A 20318-nucleotide genomic window follows, 5' to 3' on the forward strand; every position below is an offset into this window, starting at 1 on the left:
TGGATACAATTTCAGCTATGTTTTGCATGTGCTGGTTTGGGTACGAGATGGGGGGAAGGGGAAGGAAAATGGGGTAGGGGATATGGTTTTGTTGGTTTGTTGGGTTTTTTTCCTGTTTGAGTTTCTAAGAGGTTTTATCTCTTTATTTTCTAATTTCAAAGTTTGAAAGCATGTTTTCAGCATGGTGTTTCTTTTGACTTTCTAGCATGTCACAGAATCCGTTGTAATTTAGCTGTATTTTGTCCTTAATTTTTTTGTGTTTTCATAATATGTGTTGATTGATGTGGAGGTGTGTTAGCAAACAAGTGTATTTTCTTATTTGTAGCCACAAAAAGAAGTGTGCTTAGCTGTACTTTGGGGTTTGTTTTTTTAATAAACTTCTACACCTGATGTTCACGTGCAACTCATGTTAAGCTCAGTAGAAGCCTCATGCTTTTGCATGAGACAATGAGATCTTGAAATGTTAATTCATAGCATAATCTGTTCTGATGCTTGTTACGATTCATAGTCTGATTACATAAAGTCCTTTAGAGTTTCTGTTAAGAAGTAGGTACTTATATTGTCTCAGTAGGATACATTTTATATATTTGAAAGATGAAAACATACCACATGCAATTACTTCACAAGTTAACTGCAGAATATTTTTTGAAGAAAGTTAATAAATGTCCAAGTGTAAGTGCCCAAAATGAGAGGCAAAAATGGCAGTCAAAAATTACCAGTTTCTGAAGTTGTAAGTAGTTCCTTTTTTTTCCTCAGAAAAGAAAGTTTTATGTCAAGTTTCATTTTGCAGTGTTTAATGTGAAATCCCTCCTTAGGAATGTCAACTGGCATATAGAGGAGTATATAAAAAAAGAAATTGTTTAAAAAGGAATGGATGTTCAGCATCTTTAAAAACTGTTCCTTAAAAGTAAGCTAATTATTGAGAATTGTGTTCATGATGCTGGTAATTTAGACAGGTTCATCATGTGATGAGCAAGTCTCATTCTTTTTGGGTTTATGTCCTTTATGTCTACAATAGGGTAACTGGACCTTTAGACATCTTCTTAGTTGAGTCCAGATGCTGTTTTGTGAATGTCTGAAGTGTCTGTATGTGCAAGATTTGATTGGTTATGATGGTCTACTGCTGTTACTAATTTGTTTCCCATTTCCGATTGGCTTTTACTTTTTGCAGCTTTGAGCAGTAATTCAGTCCCCTACGCCTCCCTGATTGGCTCTGTGTCCTCCCTCTCTAGCCAAACTACCACTCAGTCCTTATATGATAATAACTCTCTCCCACGATTCGCTCGAAAAGGTCTAAACATCTTTGTCTCTATTATTTTCTTTGTTCAAGCACTGTTTTAGATGTACATCAGTCCACCTCCATTTCTGGATTAGTCTAGAGTTCTCTTGTGCCTTCTCGCTCACATATTTTCCATAGGGGTGCTTGATCTGGATCAGTGTAATTATTAGATGACTGTCACCCACACTCATTTTGAGAATAGCCAAGCTCTATTAAGTGAAATTTCTAAGAAAATGGGAGACAACCAGAATGGATTCAGATAAATTAGTACTCATGGACTAATTTGTTAATTGAAATTTATAATAAATGTTTCCATTATATCTGAATATTTTGATTCCTTAGTTGACTGACTGTGCTTTAGCATCTACTTCAAATAATATTTTACCATCACAGATGTGCTATGAAGGTAATATATAAATGTATAAGTGTACGGTTAGAAGAATTAAGGACAGTGCTACTAGACATTATTTTGTACTCTAGTATGATGCCTGAAATGTCAAAAAATTAAAAAAAAAAAAAAAAAAAAATAAAAACATACTATAGCATGACTGTGTTGTAACCACATAGTCATTTTAGTCATTTTCAGGTACATTTACAGGAAATGAAAGTTCACAGTCTTAGGCATGCTCTTGAAATTCACGGTGACAAAGCAAACTGCATTGTGCAACATGGCTTCCAGCTTGAGCCCCCTTGAGTCATCATTGTTTTCCCTTTGTAATTTCAAGAGATCCTGGGGTTCACTAGCTTGATATTTTCTAGCCAGCTCTGAATTCTTCCACAAGTAATTGAAAACTCAGTTTCATTTTAGGTGTGATAGTGTAAAGCATGAAGAGAAGAAAGTAAGCGTTTTGGAGAAGGGTCATGAAGACTAATAGTGTGAAACAAACGTCCCAAATTTTTGCCTGCCAAATCTTCAGCTGGCATATTGTTCTAGTTGACCCCACATCTTCTGTCTTTCTTTTGCCTTGCTGTCCCTGTACTCGCTTCCACACCTATGTCTATCTCCAATTCCCAGTTCTTCTTTTTCACTCGGTATTTTCATCAGTGGACAAAGATGTTTACACCTGAAGTAGATTGTAGGTACTTTTGGGGGTTGATAAATGGGGTTTCAGATTAAGCATATTTAAAGGTACTAGTGCAGTCAGTATGTGTGTCCAGCCAAACTGTACAACCCCTGCCTCTACAATCTGCTACTAGTGAAAACATTTTTGAAGTTCTAATTGTCTGATGTCCAATGTTGTCTTCAGTGACTGTTGTCTAAAAGCAATGGTGCATGTTATTCTACTCATTCATAGTTGCATGTTAGTCACTTCGAAGTTTCATAAAATGTTTGAGTATTTCTAATTTAGAATACAGTCAGTCTTCTAGACCTTGATGCATTACTATTAATCCTTATCCATTTCATTCTTTATAATTTATTTTATTAAATTAATTTCATGTTGTTTTGAGGTTTCTTTGTTTTTTACCATTTCCTTTGCAGGTTCAGGTGTCTCCGGTTACCTTGGTAACCTTCATTCTTCAAGTTCATTTTTCTTGATTATGCATAAGTCACTTTGTTTTCTGTCAAAACACTGTTCTTTCCCCTTTAGGGCTCTTTCAGTGTCTGTTTCTCAACTCACCTTTCCTCATCTAATTCAGTGGAGTTTCCATTTCATGCAGTGCAGGAGAAGGAGTTTGAAATGACATTAAGAGTCATTACTCAAAGCAGAGGTCGACATCAGGTCTAACTGTCTCATTTTTTCCATGCCTAGCTAACTTCATTGACTCACATCACAGTAACTCTTTCCTCTACACTAGGAATGTTAGCTTTGGGAGTATGCTTGGTGACTTCTTTTGATTTGGCTTCAGAGCTCATCTATCCAGAGCATGTCCTGCTTTGAGTAACCAAACTATTTGCCTGCTTCTCTCACATACGACATCTTTACTACTTACACATTTCTAGCCATTCTAACTACTACATTTTCTAAATTTTAGAGTGATGCCATCACTGTAGTTTCCTTTAAATTATTTTCTTTTTTCTTGCTCAACAGGTATGGCCAGTCATCCCCCAATACCTATCTTGGAACTTGCAGATCACATTGAAAGGTTGAAAGCAAATGACAATTTGAAGTTCTCACAGGAGTATGAGGTAATTTCCCCCACTTTCTCATTATTCAAATTATTTTAAATGCCATGTTTTCTGTTTCCCTAGACATCTCTCTGATATGCACCTACCGTGGAGATGCCAGTTTCATATGATATTAAAACAATGATAAAAAAAAATTTCTGTGTAAAATTATTACACTGATGGGGTGGTTTCTTTGCTTGTAACAGTATGTTCTCTTTTTACAATGACATGTGCCAGGCAGATTTCATGGGCACATGCCTGAAGTTGTGTGTGAATGATACAGCACTTACTCTCCATAATATACGCAAACATCCATCTACTTTGTAGTTAAAAGATCTTACATTATATTTAAAATCTCCTGTGTAGTCCTGACAGGACACATACAGTATGAGCTTCAAAGTAGTTACAGTCCACTGTGTTAATTTTGTGTACATTAAAACCATTTGCAGTTGCCTGGTTGTCCTACTGTACCAGTTTTAAGACACTCTGTTTTCCTTCTGTCAATAATACCACATCTATAGAAGCATGGAAGAATTTAACTGGAAGAGAACAATCATCCACCTTGTCTGCAGTAATCCATGGACTATACCTCCACAGATGGGTATTGGCACTGTGAAGCCATAAGAGGTACAGCCTCTTATGTCAGTAATTTGTGGCTGCAGAGACTTAGATAGCCATCCATTAAACACAGTAAATTATAGTTGTTTTTTTAATACCCATATTGTCTATGTCAAAAATTTGTAGATAAAGATATACTGAACCATCAGAAAAAAAAGATGCTTATTTAGGGTATCTGTGGGTGGTTATCTCAGTGACCCAAGGATTAATAGCTCCCAGAGGGATCACTGACAGTATTTTCTTTATAGTCTGCTGTGCCACTAATCATTGCTTAAACTTTGTTAGACTTTGTTAGAAAGGTGGAGTAAAAGCACATTTTTTTTAGAGAATGTGGAGATGGTATGGTTCTTCTTACACTGCAATTATCTTAAATTTTTGGTAGTATTTAAATCATTAAAATCATCTTGAGAACATAATCTTAACCATTTATAGCCCACATTTTGAAGGTACATTAAGTTGTTAATTTGTAGTTATCTGGCCCTCCAGACCTGATTACAAGTCTGCCTAAAAATAAGTTTTCATGTTTGGTTTTGGTTTTTTGTTTGTTTGTTTGTTTGTTTGTTTGTTTGTTTGTTTGTTTTTATATAACAACGTGGGCAAGTGTAGGTCAACATGAAGCTTCATTCACATTGCTTTTCCCAGTGGTATTCAATGTTTATCTTTGAATTTCCAGCTTTGGAGATGAGACTTCATTTCCATCTAGTGCAAGATTCACCTATTTTGAAACAGAATTAGTGAATAGCATTGCTATTTGATTTCATGGTCTAGTCTAGGCAGTGGACTAAGGCTGCAGTTTGATGATCACTGTAAGTCATCTCCCTGTCTTGGCTGTGCATTCCTATTTTCTCTGTTGTGCCAGTCCTGGCACTAGCACATGTGCAGCTGTTCAAGGATTATCTCAGGAAATAGATTCAGCTGAAAACTAATTGTTTTATTTTTCTTTGCTGTTTTCAGTTGGATCAGTTCCCTGAACTAGCTCACCACATTTCTGCGTGAGCACTAGTGCCAGCACAAGTGAGTTGGTGGGGCCAGGGACTGGGACCTTCTCTTTCAGGAGCAGTCCTCACTAATGCTCTTTAAAAGCAACTGTTTGATTCCGAGACACAAATGAGTACAGATGGTTATAGTTGAACTACTGTCACTTCAGATAACATTTGAACTGGGGACACAGAAGGAAAAAAAAAAAAAAAAGATATTTTTCATCTTCAAGAGTTAAAGATGTAGCATGCAGCAGAAAACCACAGACCTTTACTGGTCTTTCTGAATCTTTCTGAAATTTCCATTAAAGAAATAGTAAATCCAAACTGCATCCATTTGCACTCTGGTTCTGAAAGGAATGCCTAGCATAAGAAGGCAAATTGGGAGAGTAGGTATTGCGAAAAAGTAAGTAACAATATATATAGTATAAACTCAGGAAAAAAGAAAAAAAAAAAACAAACCCAAAACTAAACTATACAACTTCCTCATTGCTGTGATGCAGTAAAACGGGTGTATTCTCCAGCGTAGACTGTCTTCCAGCTGTGTAATGTTTTCTAAGCTTCAATGTTGTCAATTGGTGTTCCTCCTACATCTGTAAGGCTTCAGAAAGTATTTTGTATTGTCTTCTTCAAGGCTTCTTCTACTTCAGTTTTTGCAGGGGATGATCATGGGAGCAGTGGAGACATCTCTCTCACAACTTTAGCTTAAATACTAGACTTCATGACAGAACAGTGGCCAAGCCTTAAAGGTTATGACTACTGCAAGATGCTATGTCCTCTTCTCAATAAAGTTACTTTCTAGCTATTTCACAAGAAATTTTTCATAATCCTTCATTACTTATTATTAGCTTGCAATCTTGCAAAACTCAAGCCTCTGCAAAATGTTGGTTTACCTTTTTAACATGTTGACATATCCTTTCTGTCACATAGATGTTATGTATTGCCTAATTTAAAGACAAAATTCTTGATCACGACAGATTATTATGAAGCTTTTGCTGACTTTATCCGTTTCAGTGAGATTTTTGTGTAATGTAAAGCTCCATATGGACTTGACAGCTGCTAAGCAGAAAACCATATTCATAAGAAATTGACCTGTATATTATATTTCCTTCTTAACTCAGGCTTCAGAATTAACAATAAAAAGTGGTCATGGAAATAGACTGAAACAGAACATTCATGTTCTGCCAACTTCATGCAATACATGGGATGCATTTATAAGGTCATTTCCTCCTATAACATAGAATAGAAAACCTATTCCTTCAGAGCAGATTCCTGGGTCTTTTTTAAAATATTTTCACATTTATTATCTGAGATCTGTAGTAATAGTTTTATACCCTTACGGAAGTAGATTCAGATTCATACTTTTTTTGTGTGAGAACCTGTCACTGCAACACAAAAATTACATTACAGGCTTCTCTATCTTGCTGTATGATTTACTCTATATGTATGTGTGTTTGTGCCCTGGTTAACTAATTTTATGAGAATTTATATGTAATTTTAATGCTTTTCCTCATTAGGCTTCTTTTGGTAAATTACAGACAGTCTTTTGCTTGAACACTGAATACTGGAAAAGATGAGGATGCATTTTGACTCTGTGCCATATTGCTGTACAAGTATTATTGTATCTTTTCAGTATCAGTGGGTAGAGTTTGTGATGAGAATACAATTTAACCAATATATTATATTTATGTGTTTTTTGTATCTCAAGCTGTGATAAGATAAACACTGGACACTAAAATATGATAAATTTTATATAGTAGAAGCGCATATAAAACTTACTGTTGATATAAACCACTTTAGGAGTACATAAAGAACAGATAACCTACTGAATGAATCTGCACCAAGGAAACAGCTTCACTTAAATGCCATATCATTACAGATAATCGTGACTCATATGCAAAAATCAATTTCTTCTCAGCAAAAATTTGTTTTCTGTTCTTTATGTTTACAATAGCTTCCTTTTTCTAAAAGTACAGACATCATTTATGGGTATTCTGTAGCTTTATGTTCATAGGATGTGCTCCATTTATTGAGAAACAATTAATGTAGTCAGTGAAGGATGAAAAGCTGTTTGTCTTCTTATTAATAGTACATATGCTGTTGCATTCACCTAGGTGGTTTGGTGCTTAGTTCCACCCAGGGTAGTATCAGAGCCAGCAGGACAGTTACAACAGAGAATTTTAAAGACATAATGCAGGAATCTGAAGTGGCACTATTTAAGATTTATAGTAGTATATTATCTTTTTCCTTTGTGCTGTGAATGCTTCCTTGGGATAACAGCATTCATTTATGCTTATATAATTAAAAGAATATTCAGATAAAAGAAAGCTTGGTTGACATAATTGAATGCTAGGTTTAGGTCTGATACCTAATGCTATTTTGACAAAGTATTCCACAAAGAAAGTTTAAATAGTCAAACACTATAAAAAATGTTAGTTTCATTTTGCCCAACTGAAAACCATGATATGCATAAGAAGAGAAAAGTTGTCCACTTCTTATAGCAAGAAAAATTATTCAATGACAGACTATGTAGGTCATTATAGGTAAAACTGAGTTTTATGTGTACTTTTTAGAAAGATTCATTTGCAATATTTTTGGAGTTATGGGGGACAATGAAGGAATCAGTGAAGAATTTCAGTCCTTTACTCGTTTGCTAAAAATAAAATGTTTACAGTGCTTTAAAAATACCTTGAAAATTTAAAGCAACACCAGTGTCCTACATGAGACAATTCCAAAATTTGCAGTTTAAGAGCTGCTGTACTTCATGTACTATATTAAACAAAACAAAAAACAATAGGATGCTTTAATCACAAAATATTTAAACTAAGGAGGTTTTCCATTACTCAAGCGTTATTGTTTATTTACTACCTGAAGTTGAATATAATCCTCTGTTTCCTACGCAGTATTATTTCCACCACAGCTTGTTACAATATCATGGACAAAGGATTTTAGTTGCTGATAGAGAATAAATAAATTACATTTAAGACTGAAAAAGAAGAAATATAAACCAGTAAGATTTATTCTTTCAAACTTAGGTTTTCTAAAGCTTTTTATGTAATAGAGACTGTCCTTCAAAAATGTTTTCAAATAATGGGGGTTTTTCCTTCTTAAGTATGCTTTAGTTATATGCATATATAGCTTGTTTGATTTCATTGGAACCAGGTTTTAGAGAATCTCATTTGATCATTGGAGTATTAGCTTGATACTCTAGAGGAAATACCTTTGGTCTTGAGAGGAGTTTAGCAAAGGCCTTAGCCTTCTAGCTACTTTTGAGCAGTTGAGTCACTTTCCATCAAAAGTCAACAGGAAATGTCTCACCTGTGAGCTTTTAACTTTTTTTAGGACCAGGATATGAACTTATCTTTTAGTTCCAAAAATTTAGTTATGCAAATAATATGGGTTTGTTCCCACCTCTTGAAGATGACAGACTTTAAAGTTTGATGTAAAAAACTGTGCCTTAATAAGAAAACTCCAGCTGACAAGTTGCCATGGTCATGTATTAATATTCATGCATGTAACACTCATGTTTTGGTAATATAGTATGTAAATCTCATGCTTTTAGCAGGTTTCTTGCATAATACAATAGCATCCCATTTTAGATGCATCAGCTACGATACGAGATTCTCCTCACAATTGCTGATACTGGTAAAAGAACTTCAAATTGATCATTCTTATGGGTAGCTGACTACTTTCTCCTGCTGTGCAGAACCTATTTGTATTGACATCCTCTCAAATCTGTCTTTTTCATTCTTCTTTCTGTACCTCATGTTAGGTTTCTCTGAGACCCAGTACTTTCTGATGATTTAATTTGAGCCTCAAACAGCTGGGAAATTCTTGAATGGACATGCACCCTTCCCCTTCTGGGCTTGTGAAATCTACGTAGTGACTCACAATGCCTGTGACACACAAAGACTCAAACCTGCTGGCTCTTACTTTGCTGGTGTAATGACCATTAGCAAAGCACTGTTGCAGGACAGGCAAGCATTATGTTAAGAAAGGTCACATTTTGTCATACTCTTCCCTTCCTTGGTACTATGCCAGGTTATATTCCTGGAAGACTCAGGATCACAGCAGGGAACATTTGCCTCTTGTTAAAGTACTTTAAAGGAAAGCTTCACAATGAGAAGGTACAGAGTTTACTGAAGGGGGATTGTTTGAAATTCTTCTGAAAACACATTTGGTTTACCATGATTCATAGTCAAAGTACTACCTTATGGATGGGGCACTGTACTAGTAAATATTGCTCAAGTCTCTTCCCAGTAACAGATCAGACTTTTTCAGCAGCCAACAGTGTAGGACACAATAGCTGAAAGATTAGTCAAAGCATGGGGGGGGGGAGTAATAACAGTATTATAGATATCTTTGTTTCTTTTGCACAAAGCACGCATACTGCACGGTTACGCTATGAACAAATCCAGTTCTTTGATAATAACAGCCTTATTGAAGGCAAGCTTTCAGAATGAATATACTAGAAATCCTATTAAAGTGCCATCCATTAAACCATTAAAGCACTCATTAAAGCTGTTAGTACAGACTTGTTATTCATGAGTTATTGGTCTTTCACACTTCTGAGATGTGTCTGCCAATACCACTCTACTCTTTGTTCCAGTGTGGCTATTAAGTCTGAGGAAATATAGATTAACTTTCTTTCGACAAAACAGTGCTTTGTGGGAAGATAGTAAGGCCACAGAGTGCTTCAGATTGATGAGAAAACCAGGAAAGATTAAAGTTCAGTCCATTTGCCTGATTTTGACATAATTTATGTTAATTATGTCTTCAGGCGGGCGTAAATATTAATCACTGAATTACACCATCTGGCCATACGTCATACAAAGAAGTGAACGGGGAGTGGAGTATTCTGCTGTTATGAACATATCCTCATCTACACTGACAGAGAAAGCTGCTGTTTGATTTTATTTTTTTTCTTGGTATTGAAAAGCAGCTTTGCATCACCTCAATAGTAAGGACTGAAAAGAAGAACAATACAGAACAGTTTAAGCTAAGATTTAGATGTACCTTAATAATTATAAGCTCACATTGAAAACAGGTATAATACAGAGCTGAAGCTCTTTCTCACAGTAGATAAGAATCTTGCCCATTTTGAGAAATACTTAAGACTGTAATTTTATAAATTCAAATGTATAGCAAAAATACACATTGAACTTCATGTTTGAAAGTAGTTGTAATTACAAATAGATAATTTATGTAGGGTTTTGTTGTTTGGGTTTGTTTTTTTTTTGTTTGTTTGGTTGGTTGATTGGTTTGGTTTGGTTTTGATAGGGTAAAGCCCACGTCTTGCAATCCAGGCTAAAAACTATCAACGTTAGCTAGACAATTTATTCTTTTATTTTTTGGTTTTCTTGTCAAATGTGAAAAGAAAGTGTATGTAACATGTATATTGTGAAGTAATTTCCAAAATATTTGAGCACTTCAGGTTAACACCTAAAAGATGAAGCAGAAGAATGTATTCTTCAGTGATATATCTAGAACAGTGCAGAGCAGTGTTGCTTCATTCTGGAGCAGTAGGCTATTCGTTAGCTAGGATTGCAAATATGCCTCTCAGGAAAAAATTCTGACTGTGTCATCACAGACCTAAGTTACCTTATTCACCTCCATTCACTCAAAAAGGAAAAAAGGGGAAGTTCTTACTGAGAAAGTCATCATGAAAGTTTGCTTGCTTTTCAAGTCATATGACGTAGATGAATTACTGGTCAGATTATAAGGAGGTATGTTTACAGGTCTTACATATACCATATATAACTCTCCTCTTCCCAGTGCTGATGTAAATGTGATCACATTATTTCTGCTCACCTTAGATGAAATAAATAGCACTTAGCAGTAAAGATAATATATATTTTTGTGTTTATATGTAGCAGTGCTCACCTGCTTCAAAATTCTATCTGACATATATCTCAGAGAATGGGAAAACATTAGCACGATGCAGCTAAATAGTAAGAAAATGTAATGAAAATTTTACAGAGTAACATTTTATCACTTGCTTTATTGATAAATAGGAATGTCACTATTGAGTCAGGAAAAGTAATGCTTTGGTGGGAGAAGGTCCAAGTCCTAATACTGGAAGGATGAGGTTGCTATGTTTATACTTAAATACAGCACAGAAGTGATGTCTGCTTTGCAAGTGGCAAAATACCAAGTGGATGATAGCTTCTTGTTCCTATGTATGTAGACAAAACACAACAAGGCTGAAGAAAAGCTATCAACAGTTTTTTAAAACTCTTAATAGCTAGTCTGTTAAGATACTAGCTTAATAATAGTATGTTAATATATGTTAAGCATTGTCTCACAAATTGCTAGGTCTGTAAACCCAAATATTGGGCTAGGTTCTTTTAAATCTATTTTTGGCACAAAAATTATGCAGAATTGAAAAAAAATCAGATTCATTCAGACCTGCTAACCATTCAAGAACACCTTCTGAACAGTTAATAACACACATAGCAATACAGCTCAATTGAATCATATCCAAACCACAAGTAAATTTTTTTGTGGCCTCCTAAGCAGTTCATTTCTTCCTCATTTCTTCCTCACTCCTCTAAAAAGTTCCATTTAATTCCCTCTTGAGGGAGGAGCTGCCACACTGCCTCAACTACTGTAGGTATAGTAGCATGCAAAGAGTGAGCCAGAACCTGAACCATCCCAGTCCTCTGCTCAGCAGATCTGAGCTAGTTTACATAGGGGAGCTTAGCCAGACCTAGCTCCAGAGGACAGCAGTGAAAACAAGTGTCAGGAAAATTAGCTAATAACTGTTACAGAAGTTAATTTAGTCTACGGTATTAGTAGATAGAATAAGGTACTGTGACTTGGTTGCCTAAACAGAAATGTTGGGGTATTTTAAGACCTCTGTATCAGGCAGCCAGGTAAAATGATTTTTATTTTTTTATCTTTTTTTTTTTTAAAGAGTCACGCTCTGAACCTCACATAAGTAAACTGTGTAAGATATATAAAGATGCATAGCCTGGGCTGCATCAAAAGGAGTGTGACCAGCACATAGAACGCTCTGAACCTTACATAAGTAAACTGTGTAAGATATATAAAGATGCATAGCCTGGGCTGCATCAAAAGGAATGTGACCAGCACATAGAAGGAGGTGATCCTGCCTCTCTACTCTGCTCTCGTGAGACCTCACTTGGAATATTGTGTGCAGTTCTGGTGTCCTTACATAAAAAGGACATGGAACCGTTGAAACAAGTCAATAGGAGCGCCACTAGGATGATCAGGGAGCTGGAGCACCTCTTGTATAAATATAGGCTGAGAAAGTTGGGGCTGTTCAGCCTGGAGAAGAGAAGGCTGCGTGGAGACCTCCTAGCAGCCTTCCAGTATCTGAAGGGGGCCTATAAGGATGCGGGGGAGAGACTCTTCATTAGGGACTCTAGTGACAGGACAAGGGGTAATGGGTTAAAACTTAAACAGGGGAAGTTTAGATTGGATATAAGGAGGAAGTTCTTTACTGTTAGGGTGGTGAGGCACTGGAATGAGTTGCCAAGGAAGCTGTGAATGCTCCATCCCTGGCAGTGTTCAAGTCCAGGTTAGACAGAGCCTTTGGTGACATGGTTTAGTGTGAGGTGCCCTTGCCCATGGCAGGGGAGTTGGAACTTGGTGATCTTAAGGTCCTTTCCAACCCTAACTATTCTATGATTCTATGCATGTGAACAAAGTTTTCTGACTGGCCAAATAGTGATTATTAAGCTGAGGGATAAATGCCAACAGATCACACTAATTTTGCACATGCTCATTGTCTGATAATATCTACTCTAATAGATTACAGGTCATTTCCATTAACATAAAGTGGACTCGCAGATATTTTAAGGCTGGGAGGGGTCAGCATAAGTGATGTAAAAATGACGGCTTGATGCGTTAGTGACAGTATGGAACTTCGCACTTGTGCTTTTTTCCTGGTCTACTCATGGAAAGTGAGTAGAAAACACATAGTAGTGGTGAAGTGGCCCATCTAGAGTCATCTGTGTCATTAGGTGGGTTTTTTTAATAATTTACAGCAACCTAACACAGGAGCTGCAAACAATGTTTGTACATAAGTGTTGATGGAATAATTTTGAGAACTGTAATTGTTACAGCAAGGAAAAGTAAAACATTACATGATTAGCTGTGACTTTTCAGTGTGAGATGACCTTTCCTACAGGTGCTACTATAGCCAGTATAAGCAGATACCATCTGTTGCATTTTTTATATTCACACAGCTGTATGTATACCTCAACCACAGAGGTAAAAGTAAGCAGTAGAGCCTGTAATCTTCCTATTGATGAAGGCTATCAGAGCGTGGGACAAGCTTAAGTAACTCCATCCTGGAACATGAAGGAAGCAGGGAATAAACAGTGTTTCTAGGACTGTATAGTTGTGTGTCTAAATAAGAGATCATTAAAATTTCAAATATGCCTGAATTTCTTTCTTATTTATGACTCAAGGATATAAAAATAAGGATATAAACAGGGAAAGTTTAGATTGGATCTAAGGAGGAAATTCTTTCCTGTTAGGGTGGTGAGGCACTGGAATAGGTTGTCCAAGGAGGTTGTGAATGCTCCATCCCTGGCAGTGTTCATGGCAGGGGGGTTGGAACTTGATGATCTTAAGGTCCTTTCCAACCCTAACTATTCTATGATTCTATGAAAAATCAAGTCTCTTTATGCTATACCTGGGTGATACACAGTTCATTCCCTGAGCAACACTGGTATCATATGTTGGCCTGACATCAAAATGAAAGAACAGAAGCAGTATTCTTTTTCTTCTGGAAAACTTCTTCAGAAACATTTAGAGTTTATCTAGTAAACAGGCCACTGAATTATTTGAACTTGTGTGCTTAGTAATAGAGAATGACAAAGATATTTATTCTTCTTCATCCCAGTGTTTTGGAGATTTCTGACATTTTTTGTTCATCTTCTGTTATGCTAGAGCCCAGACTAAGTGAAAAGATAAAAAGATGGATAGAATACCCTTGCCTTTCTGATGGGAAAGCCTTGGATTTGAAAAGCTTACAGTTTAAATTCCTGGTGGAAATTTTGGATGCATAAATACAAAATGCTTTATATAATGCATTCTAATACCTTACCATGTCCCAAAGTCATAGTTTTCTTTCAAAAGCAAAATATTTCCAGAGTAAACTGTAAGTAAGGAAGAACTGCATTACATTAAGGGTGGCTTAGCACTGGAACAGTCTGCCCAGTGGGCTTTGTGGAGTCTCCCTGTATGGAGACATTCAAAACCCATCAGGATGCGTTCCTGTGTAATGTGCTGTAAGTGGCCCTGCCTTGACAGTGGGGTTGGACTGGGTGATCTACAGAGTTCCCTTCCAACCTTAATGATTCTGTGACTCTATAAACTATGGGAGCATATGGTTTGTAATGTTATAAATATGTGTAGTCCTAGCTTTTCTTCTCTTTCTCTTTTGAAGTCCATTGATCCTGGTCAGCAGTTCACATGGGAACATTCTAACCTGGAAGTAAACAAACCAAAGAATAGATACGCGAATGTAATTGCGTATGACCACTCTCGTGTTCTACTGTCATCAATAGAAGGTAAGGAGACCTTTGGATTTAAACTAATTGAATCCTAAAATCTGGTATAATTTTACCTTCAATATCTTTGCATAGTAGTATAAAGAAGTGTTACTTCTGGTAAATTCCTATAATGACAGTCCTTTTCTGATGTGTATTCTCAGTACTAAATTATTATTAAAATTCTAAATTACAAAAATGCACTAAAATTAACACAGGATGACATATAGCACTGAATGCATCAGGTCTCTCTATATATACCAATGTGTTATCTAAAGTAGATTATTATTGCTCTTACACTAATTCTACAAAGCAAATATAGCAGTAACCATGCATGAATTAAGGTTTTGGTCAATCAATAACCTTATCAATATATCTGCTTATTCAGTTTCATTTGCCAAATCCTAATGGGGGAAGGGGCGGGGGGGGGGTCATTTCAGTTTTTATGCCCTCAAGGAGGATTTTGAGAATCTTCTGTTAAATTATCTTTATTTATCTACAATCTGAGTGTTCATCATGGCTTGACTTCGCGAACGAAGATTTAGGATGGGCTTTGCCCACACTTACTACAGGCGCGCTGATGGCTAAGAAGGCTGATGTAGGATAGGCAAATCCAGCTACAAAAAGCACAGCAGAAGGTCTCCTTGGGTGGTGCAGGTGGGGCGCGATTCTTTCTGCGTTGTCTTTTCTCCTCGAGGCTAGTTCTTCGTAAACTCTCAAAGGAGTCAACAGCATTATGTATGGTGTGCCTCCAAGTCTCCCGATTGGAGGCCAAGGCTGACCACTGATGATAGTCGATTTGGCCAAGGCTAAGATACTATTTCAGGGAGTCCTTGTATCTCTTCTTTGGGGCACCTCTCTTGCGGCTGCCGGTGGCAAGTTCACCGCAAAACACGATCTTGGGGGGGTGGTGATCCTTCATCCTAGAGACGTGCCCTGCCCAGCGCAGCTGCAATTTCAGCAATATGGCCTCGATGCTGGTGACCCCTGCTTGTTCAAGAACAGTGACATTAGACACATAGTCGGTCCAGCGGAAGTTTAGGATTGCGCAAAGGCAGTGCTGATGAAAGCGTTCGAGGAGCCGCAGGTGACAATGGTAGATGACCCATGATTCAGAACCATATAAAACAGTAGACAATACAATGGCTCTATAAACACCGATCTTTGTACTTCAGGTGTTTGTTACACCAGACTCTTTTATGGAGTTTTCCTAAGGCTCTGTATGCCTTTGCTATTCTGTTGTCTATCTCTTTGTCGATCGTGGCATCTGAGGAAATGATGCTTCCCAGATAGCTGAACTGCTGAACTGTCTTAAGCTCTGACTCACCGATGGTAATATGGGGATAGCGATAATATTCTTGTGGTGCAGGTTGGTAGAGGACTACGGTCTTCTTCAAGCTGACTTCCAGCCCAAAAACCTCGACTGGAGGTTTTTGAGTGTTAAACAAGAGAATCTGAGTGTTAAACAAGAGTGTTTAAACAAATGTCCGCATGTATTGTTGGAAACTCAGTATTTCACTGTCAAAGGAATGGCAGAGGGATATAATAACAAATAATTTTTATTATATCTTCTTTTTTTTTTTTTTTTTTTTCTCCAAAAGCTTTCCAAAATCTTGAATGTTTTAGAGTTTTAACTTAGGAAAACTGGCCAAGGTGATCAGCCTGGGGCACTGTGTCTCTTTATCAAGTGCTAGAGAAATGAGAAGCATTTGGTTTTCACTCAGAGAATTTGGTTTTTTAGCAGTTCTGCCTAACCATTGTTCTGCTTCCTGGGATGAAGACAGATTTTGTTGACAGTCAGGTATTAATGATTGCCAGAATATAATCAATCATAAATTTAGGTGATGAAAATAGAATTTGCCTTTAGTAACTCTGAAAGGGGCTTGCATATGAGGCATAAGATGTAGGGAACTGTATTCAGGGTCATAATTGTTTCAGTTCTACAAGTTAAATTGTAAGGTGTTTTAATTTACAGTTATGAACAGCTTATCTTTGGCTACTCCAAACCTGAAGAAACTGGATACTAAGACAGTATTTATAGGGGAATGCATTTAAATAGTAGCTGCTGGGTGAAGAAAAAAGCAATCCCAGTGGCTGAATACTTTCTGATTTATTGCAGCTGCATACCATGGGCTCTGATAACACAGATAAGAAATGATTGCCTTGAAAAATTTGCTTATCAGCTTATGTTTGTTCCACCTCTGAGGCTCATAGAGCAGTTCTGACAAGATTTTATGTAATGTCACTTAATTGTTTCACATTGCCTTGTAGAAGAATATAGCTGCATAGATAATTGACGCTACCGAGTAGGACTACCTGTCTCAACTCTGAAGATATTATATTTTAATTAGCATTATATATGATATAATTCAATAAAAATGTCCCTTTCTGTATCACTGGTCTAGGGAAGTACATGGTCAGGAAAAGCCAGGAACAGCAATTGGGCGGCCATTCTGAATTATTATGTAAAGTTATTTGGAACAAAATGTTTAACTCAGAAATAAGTCCATTTGACAGAAGACTCAATATTTTCACAGAATTTTGTTTGGAAAAAAAGTTGTGCAGCATGGCGGGGCGGGGGGGCGGTAGAAGAAAGGGAAGAAGGGGAAAAAAAGATGTAATTACAGATACATTTGTTTGTTAATTTGTAAGTCAGATATCTGGGCTTAAAAAGTTCTTCCAAGTTCCCCTTCATGTAAATGACCCATGAAATTTGGTTCCCTGAAAGAAAATTAACATAAGTAGTGAATGGGAAGAGAATTTAAGAGGCTAGCTCAGTCGGTAGAGCATGAGACTCTTAATCTCAGGGTCGTGGGTTCGTGCCCCACGTTGGGCGCCAAAAAGAACTGTCGTGGCTTAACCCGCAGCCAGACAGCTTGTTACCCATTCCCCCCCTTCTTGCGCTCCCCCTACTCCTGGGGGAACGGAGAGGAGAATCAAAAAGAAATGCAACTCCCACGGGTTGAGATAAGAACAGTTTAGTAACTAAGGTATAACACAAATCACTAATGCTAACACCAATAATAGTAATGATAAAGGAAATAACAAGGGAAGAGAATACAACACCCCATCACCAGCCGACCGATAACTCGCCCCCCCCAGCCTGACCAAGCACCGACCGATACCTCCTCCAACCCTGCCGTCCACCTAGTCCTTCCGGCTAACTCCCAGTTACCTCCTGGGCATGACGTGCTGTAGTATGGAATACCTCTTTGGTCAGTTTGGGTCAGGTGTCCTGTCTCTGCTTCCTCCTGGCTCCCCTCCTCCCTGGCAGAGCATGAGGCCCACAAAGTCCTTGGCCAAACCAAAACATCATTGTTTTTCAGCTCTGTTCCCAGCTGAAAGTCAAAACACAGCACTGCACCAGCTACTAAGAAAGAGAAAAATGACTGCTGCTGCTAAACCCAGGACAGAAAACAGAAAACAAAAAATATAAAATCAAAATAATTAAGCACATCAAGTTGCACAGTACATTACACTACCTTAAATAAATAGGTAGCAAAAATAGGGAAAAAAATCTACATTGTACTGTAGGAAAGGACTGAGTATTTTAAGGAGCAGAGATGACGTACAGTTAAACTGTAATGTTTGATTCCTTTTTTGAAGTAAGAAATACAATAATTAGGCAAAAAATTCAAACCCCATAGTAGTCAGTGACCCTAAACAAAGAAAAAGAAAGATATCAGATGTCAGATGCGAAACCACAAATGGGACTTTGACCAATTTGGTGGTTTTCATAATTTTAAGTATTTTCTCAGTCTCCAGTTTATGGTGAAAAAAGCAACATAAACCAAAAACTAAATGCTTCTTTATGCTACGAAAATTTGTTTTGAAAACAGTAATAAATTAGTATTTAATTATCCTTTTAAGTTTTTTTTTTACCCCTGAGATTTTATATGATTGCATTTCTGATATTCCCTGTGTGTACCTTCATAAGTTTAATACATTGGTCTTAGCATTTGGTAATAACTGCTTCTCTTTCAAGTTTTAAGTCAATATTTCTGCAATGAAAATACACAGTCTGCCTAGCATTTTAGTTTGTTCAGAGCAGCATTTATTTTCATGCTACCAGAAAAATCAATATTTTGAATATTGTTTTTACAAAAATCTCCTTTACCCATGTTACTCTGCAAGTTGGTTTTGAATCCCAGCTATGTTCTTGCCTTCTGTACCCACATATAGCATGGAGTTCCACATCATAATTGTTGACTTTGCAATAAATAGGTTTTTATATTATTGAAATCTCCACTCTTATCAATTTTATTACATTAAGTGTCCCTTTAAGAGGAAAACTGAGGTTGGTAATCTGAGCACTCATTTTAATTTCCACCTGAAAGAAAATATTACTTTGCCAAATTTTGTTCCCCTGTTTTTGAAATCTCACTGCTCATGGTGTGCTGTCTTTGGATGTGTCTGAGAGGGAGACTTCGAATTCTGTATTATCATGAAAGAATCTTATAATATAGTGAAACTTATTATATGTATCTAAATGGATTTGAAGGCAGAATTTACCAATGAAAGGATAAATAGATTAAGTTAAAAGAGGTAGGCTTGTGATCTTAAACCTGTAAGGAGGAAAAAAATGATTAAGTATTCTGCTGTTTAAAAAGTCTTTCCTGTTCTTTCAGGAGACATCCAAGATTAAAAGTCTGTTCATTGTGACATGGGTTTGCATAATGCTAATGATTAAAAAAAAAAAAAAAAAAAAAAGAAAAGAAAATCCATATATTTCAGCAGTATAATTTTTGTTTGATGGGAAATTTAGTGGCTTAATAATGCTGCTACCTCTAGAACTCCCTGACTGTACTATAAATGATCAAGAAAGAAAAAGTCAAGAAACTGATAATATTCATATTTATGTGATTGCCAGTTCTTAGAAAATTATCATCAGATATGTAGGCCATCATCTTTAGATTTAGAAAGTGGTCTGGTCAATGTAAGTTCTTGAACATTTACCGAAGAATCACAGACTTTCATTGTGTTTTTGTTGCACTGTGCTAGCAATATGTATGTAATTACAGACTTGGAATGATTGCGTACCCCTCCTCGCTGCAAGCCTGGAGAGCCTTAAAAACAACAAAAGTATTTCAGTGATGAGGTGACAGGGTAGCAAAAGACCAGTGAAGTAAATTTCATGGGGTAGAAGTCTCTATGAAGTAGACTTCCTAGAGTAGAGTTAATGGTGGTGGTCTCAATAGCAATGTTGAGACAAGTTCATAGAATCATAGAAATATAATCATAGAATGGTTACAGTTGGAAGGGACCTTAAAGATCATATCGTTCCAACCCCCCTGCCATGGGCAGAGACACCTGCCACTAGATCAGATTGCTCAAAGCCCCATCCAACTTGGACTTGAACACTTCCAGGGATTGGGCAGCCACAGCTTCTCTGGGCACCCTGTGCCAATGTCTCACCATCCTCATAGTGGAGAATTTCTTCCTAATGTCTAAACTACATCTGTTCTCTTTCAGTGCCCTGTCACTACATACCCTTATAAAAAGTCCATCTTCAGATTTATTATAGGCCCCCTTTAGGTAATGGAAGGCTGCCCTGAGGTCTCCCCAGAGCCTTCTCCTCTCCAGGCCAGACAAGCTCATCTCTCTCAGCCTGTCTTCAACCCTCTCTGATCATCTTCGTGGACCTCCTCTGGATTTGCTGAGGCAGGTCCTTATCCCTCTTGTGTTGTGGCCCCAGAGTTGAGTGTAGCATTGCAGGGTGGGATTTCAGAAGAGCAGAGCAGAGGGAAAGAATCACCTCCCTCAACCTGCTGATCATGCACCTTTAGATGAAGCCCAGCATACAGTTGGCTTTC

At 37.1% G+C, this 20318-nt stretch overlaps 1 protein-coding gene across 39 annotated transcripts in view; it reads left to right on the forward strand.

The window, feature by feature from the left end:
* The window catches only part of PTPRD (protein tyrosine phosphatase receptor type D), a 466133-nt gene that overhangs the window by 389067 nt on the left and 56748 nt on the right, over positions 1-20318 (forward strand). For 25 of the 39 annotated variants that reach the window (XM_061365082.1, XM_061365081.1, XM_061365083.1 and 22 more), the window contains 3 exons: positions 1172-1291; positions 3310-3407; positions 14403-14526. In XM_061365082.1, the coding sequence (XP_061221066.1) occupies positions 1172-1291; positions 3310-3407; positions 14403-14526 (342 nt within the window). The remainder of the gene's footprint in view (positions 1-1171; positions 1292-3309; positions 3408-14402; positions 14527-20318) is intronic. The other 14 variants (XM_061365096.1, XM_061365097.1, XM_061365098.1 and 11 more) reach the window with 1 other exon arrangement.

The sequence above is a fragment of the Neopsephotus bourkii genome, unplaced genomic scaffold, assembly GCF_033783945.1.
Source record: "Neopsephotus bourkii isolate Nb327-2 ecotype Australia unplaced genomic scaffold, CSIRO-AGI_Nbou_v1 NB_1273, whole genome shotgun sequence".
Classification (NCBI taxonomy): Eukaryota; Metazoa; Chordata; class Aves; order Psittaciformes; family Psittacidae; genus Neopsephotus; species Neopsephotus bourkii.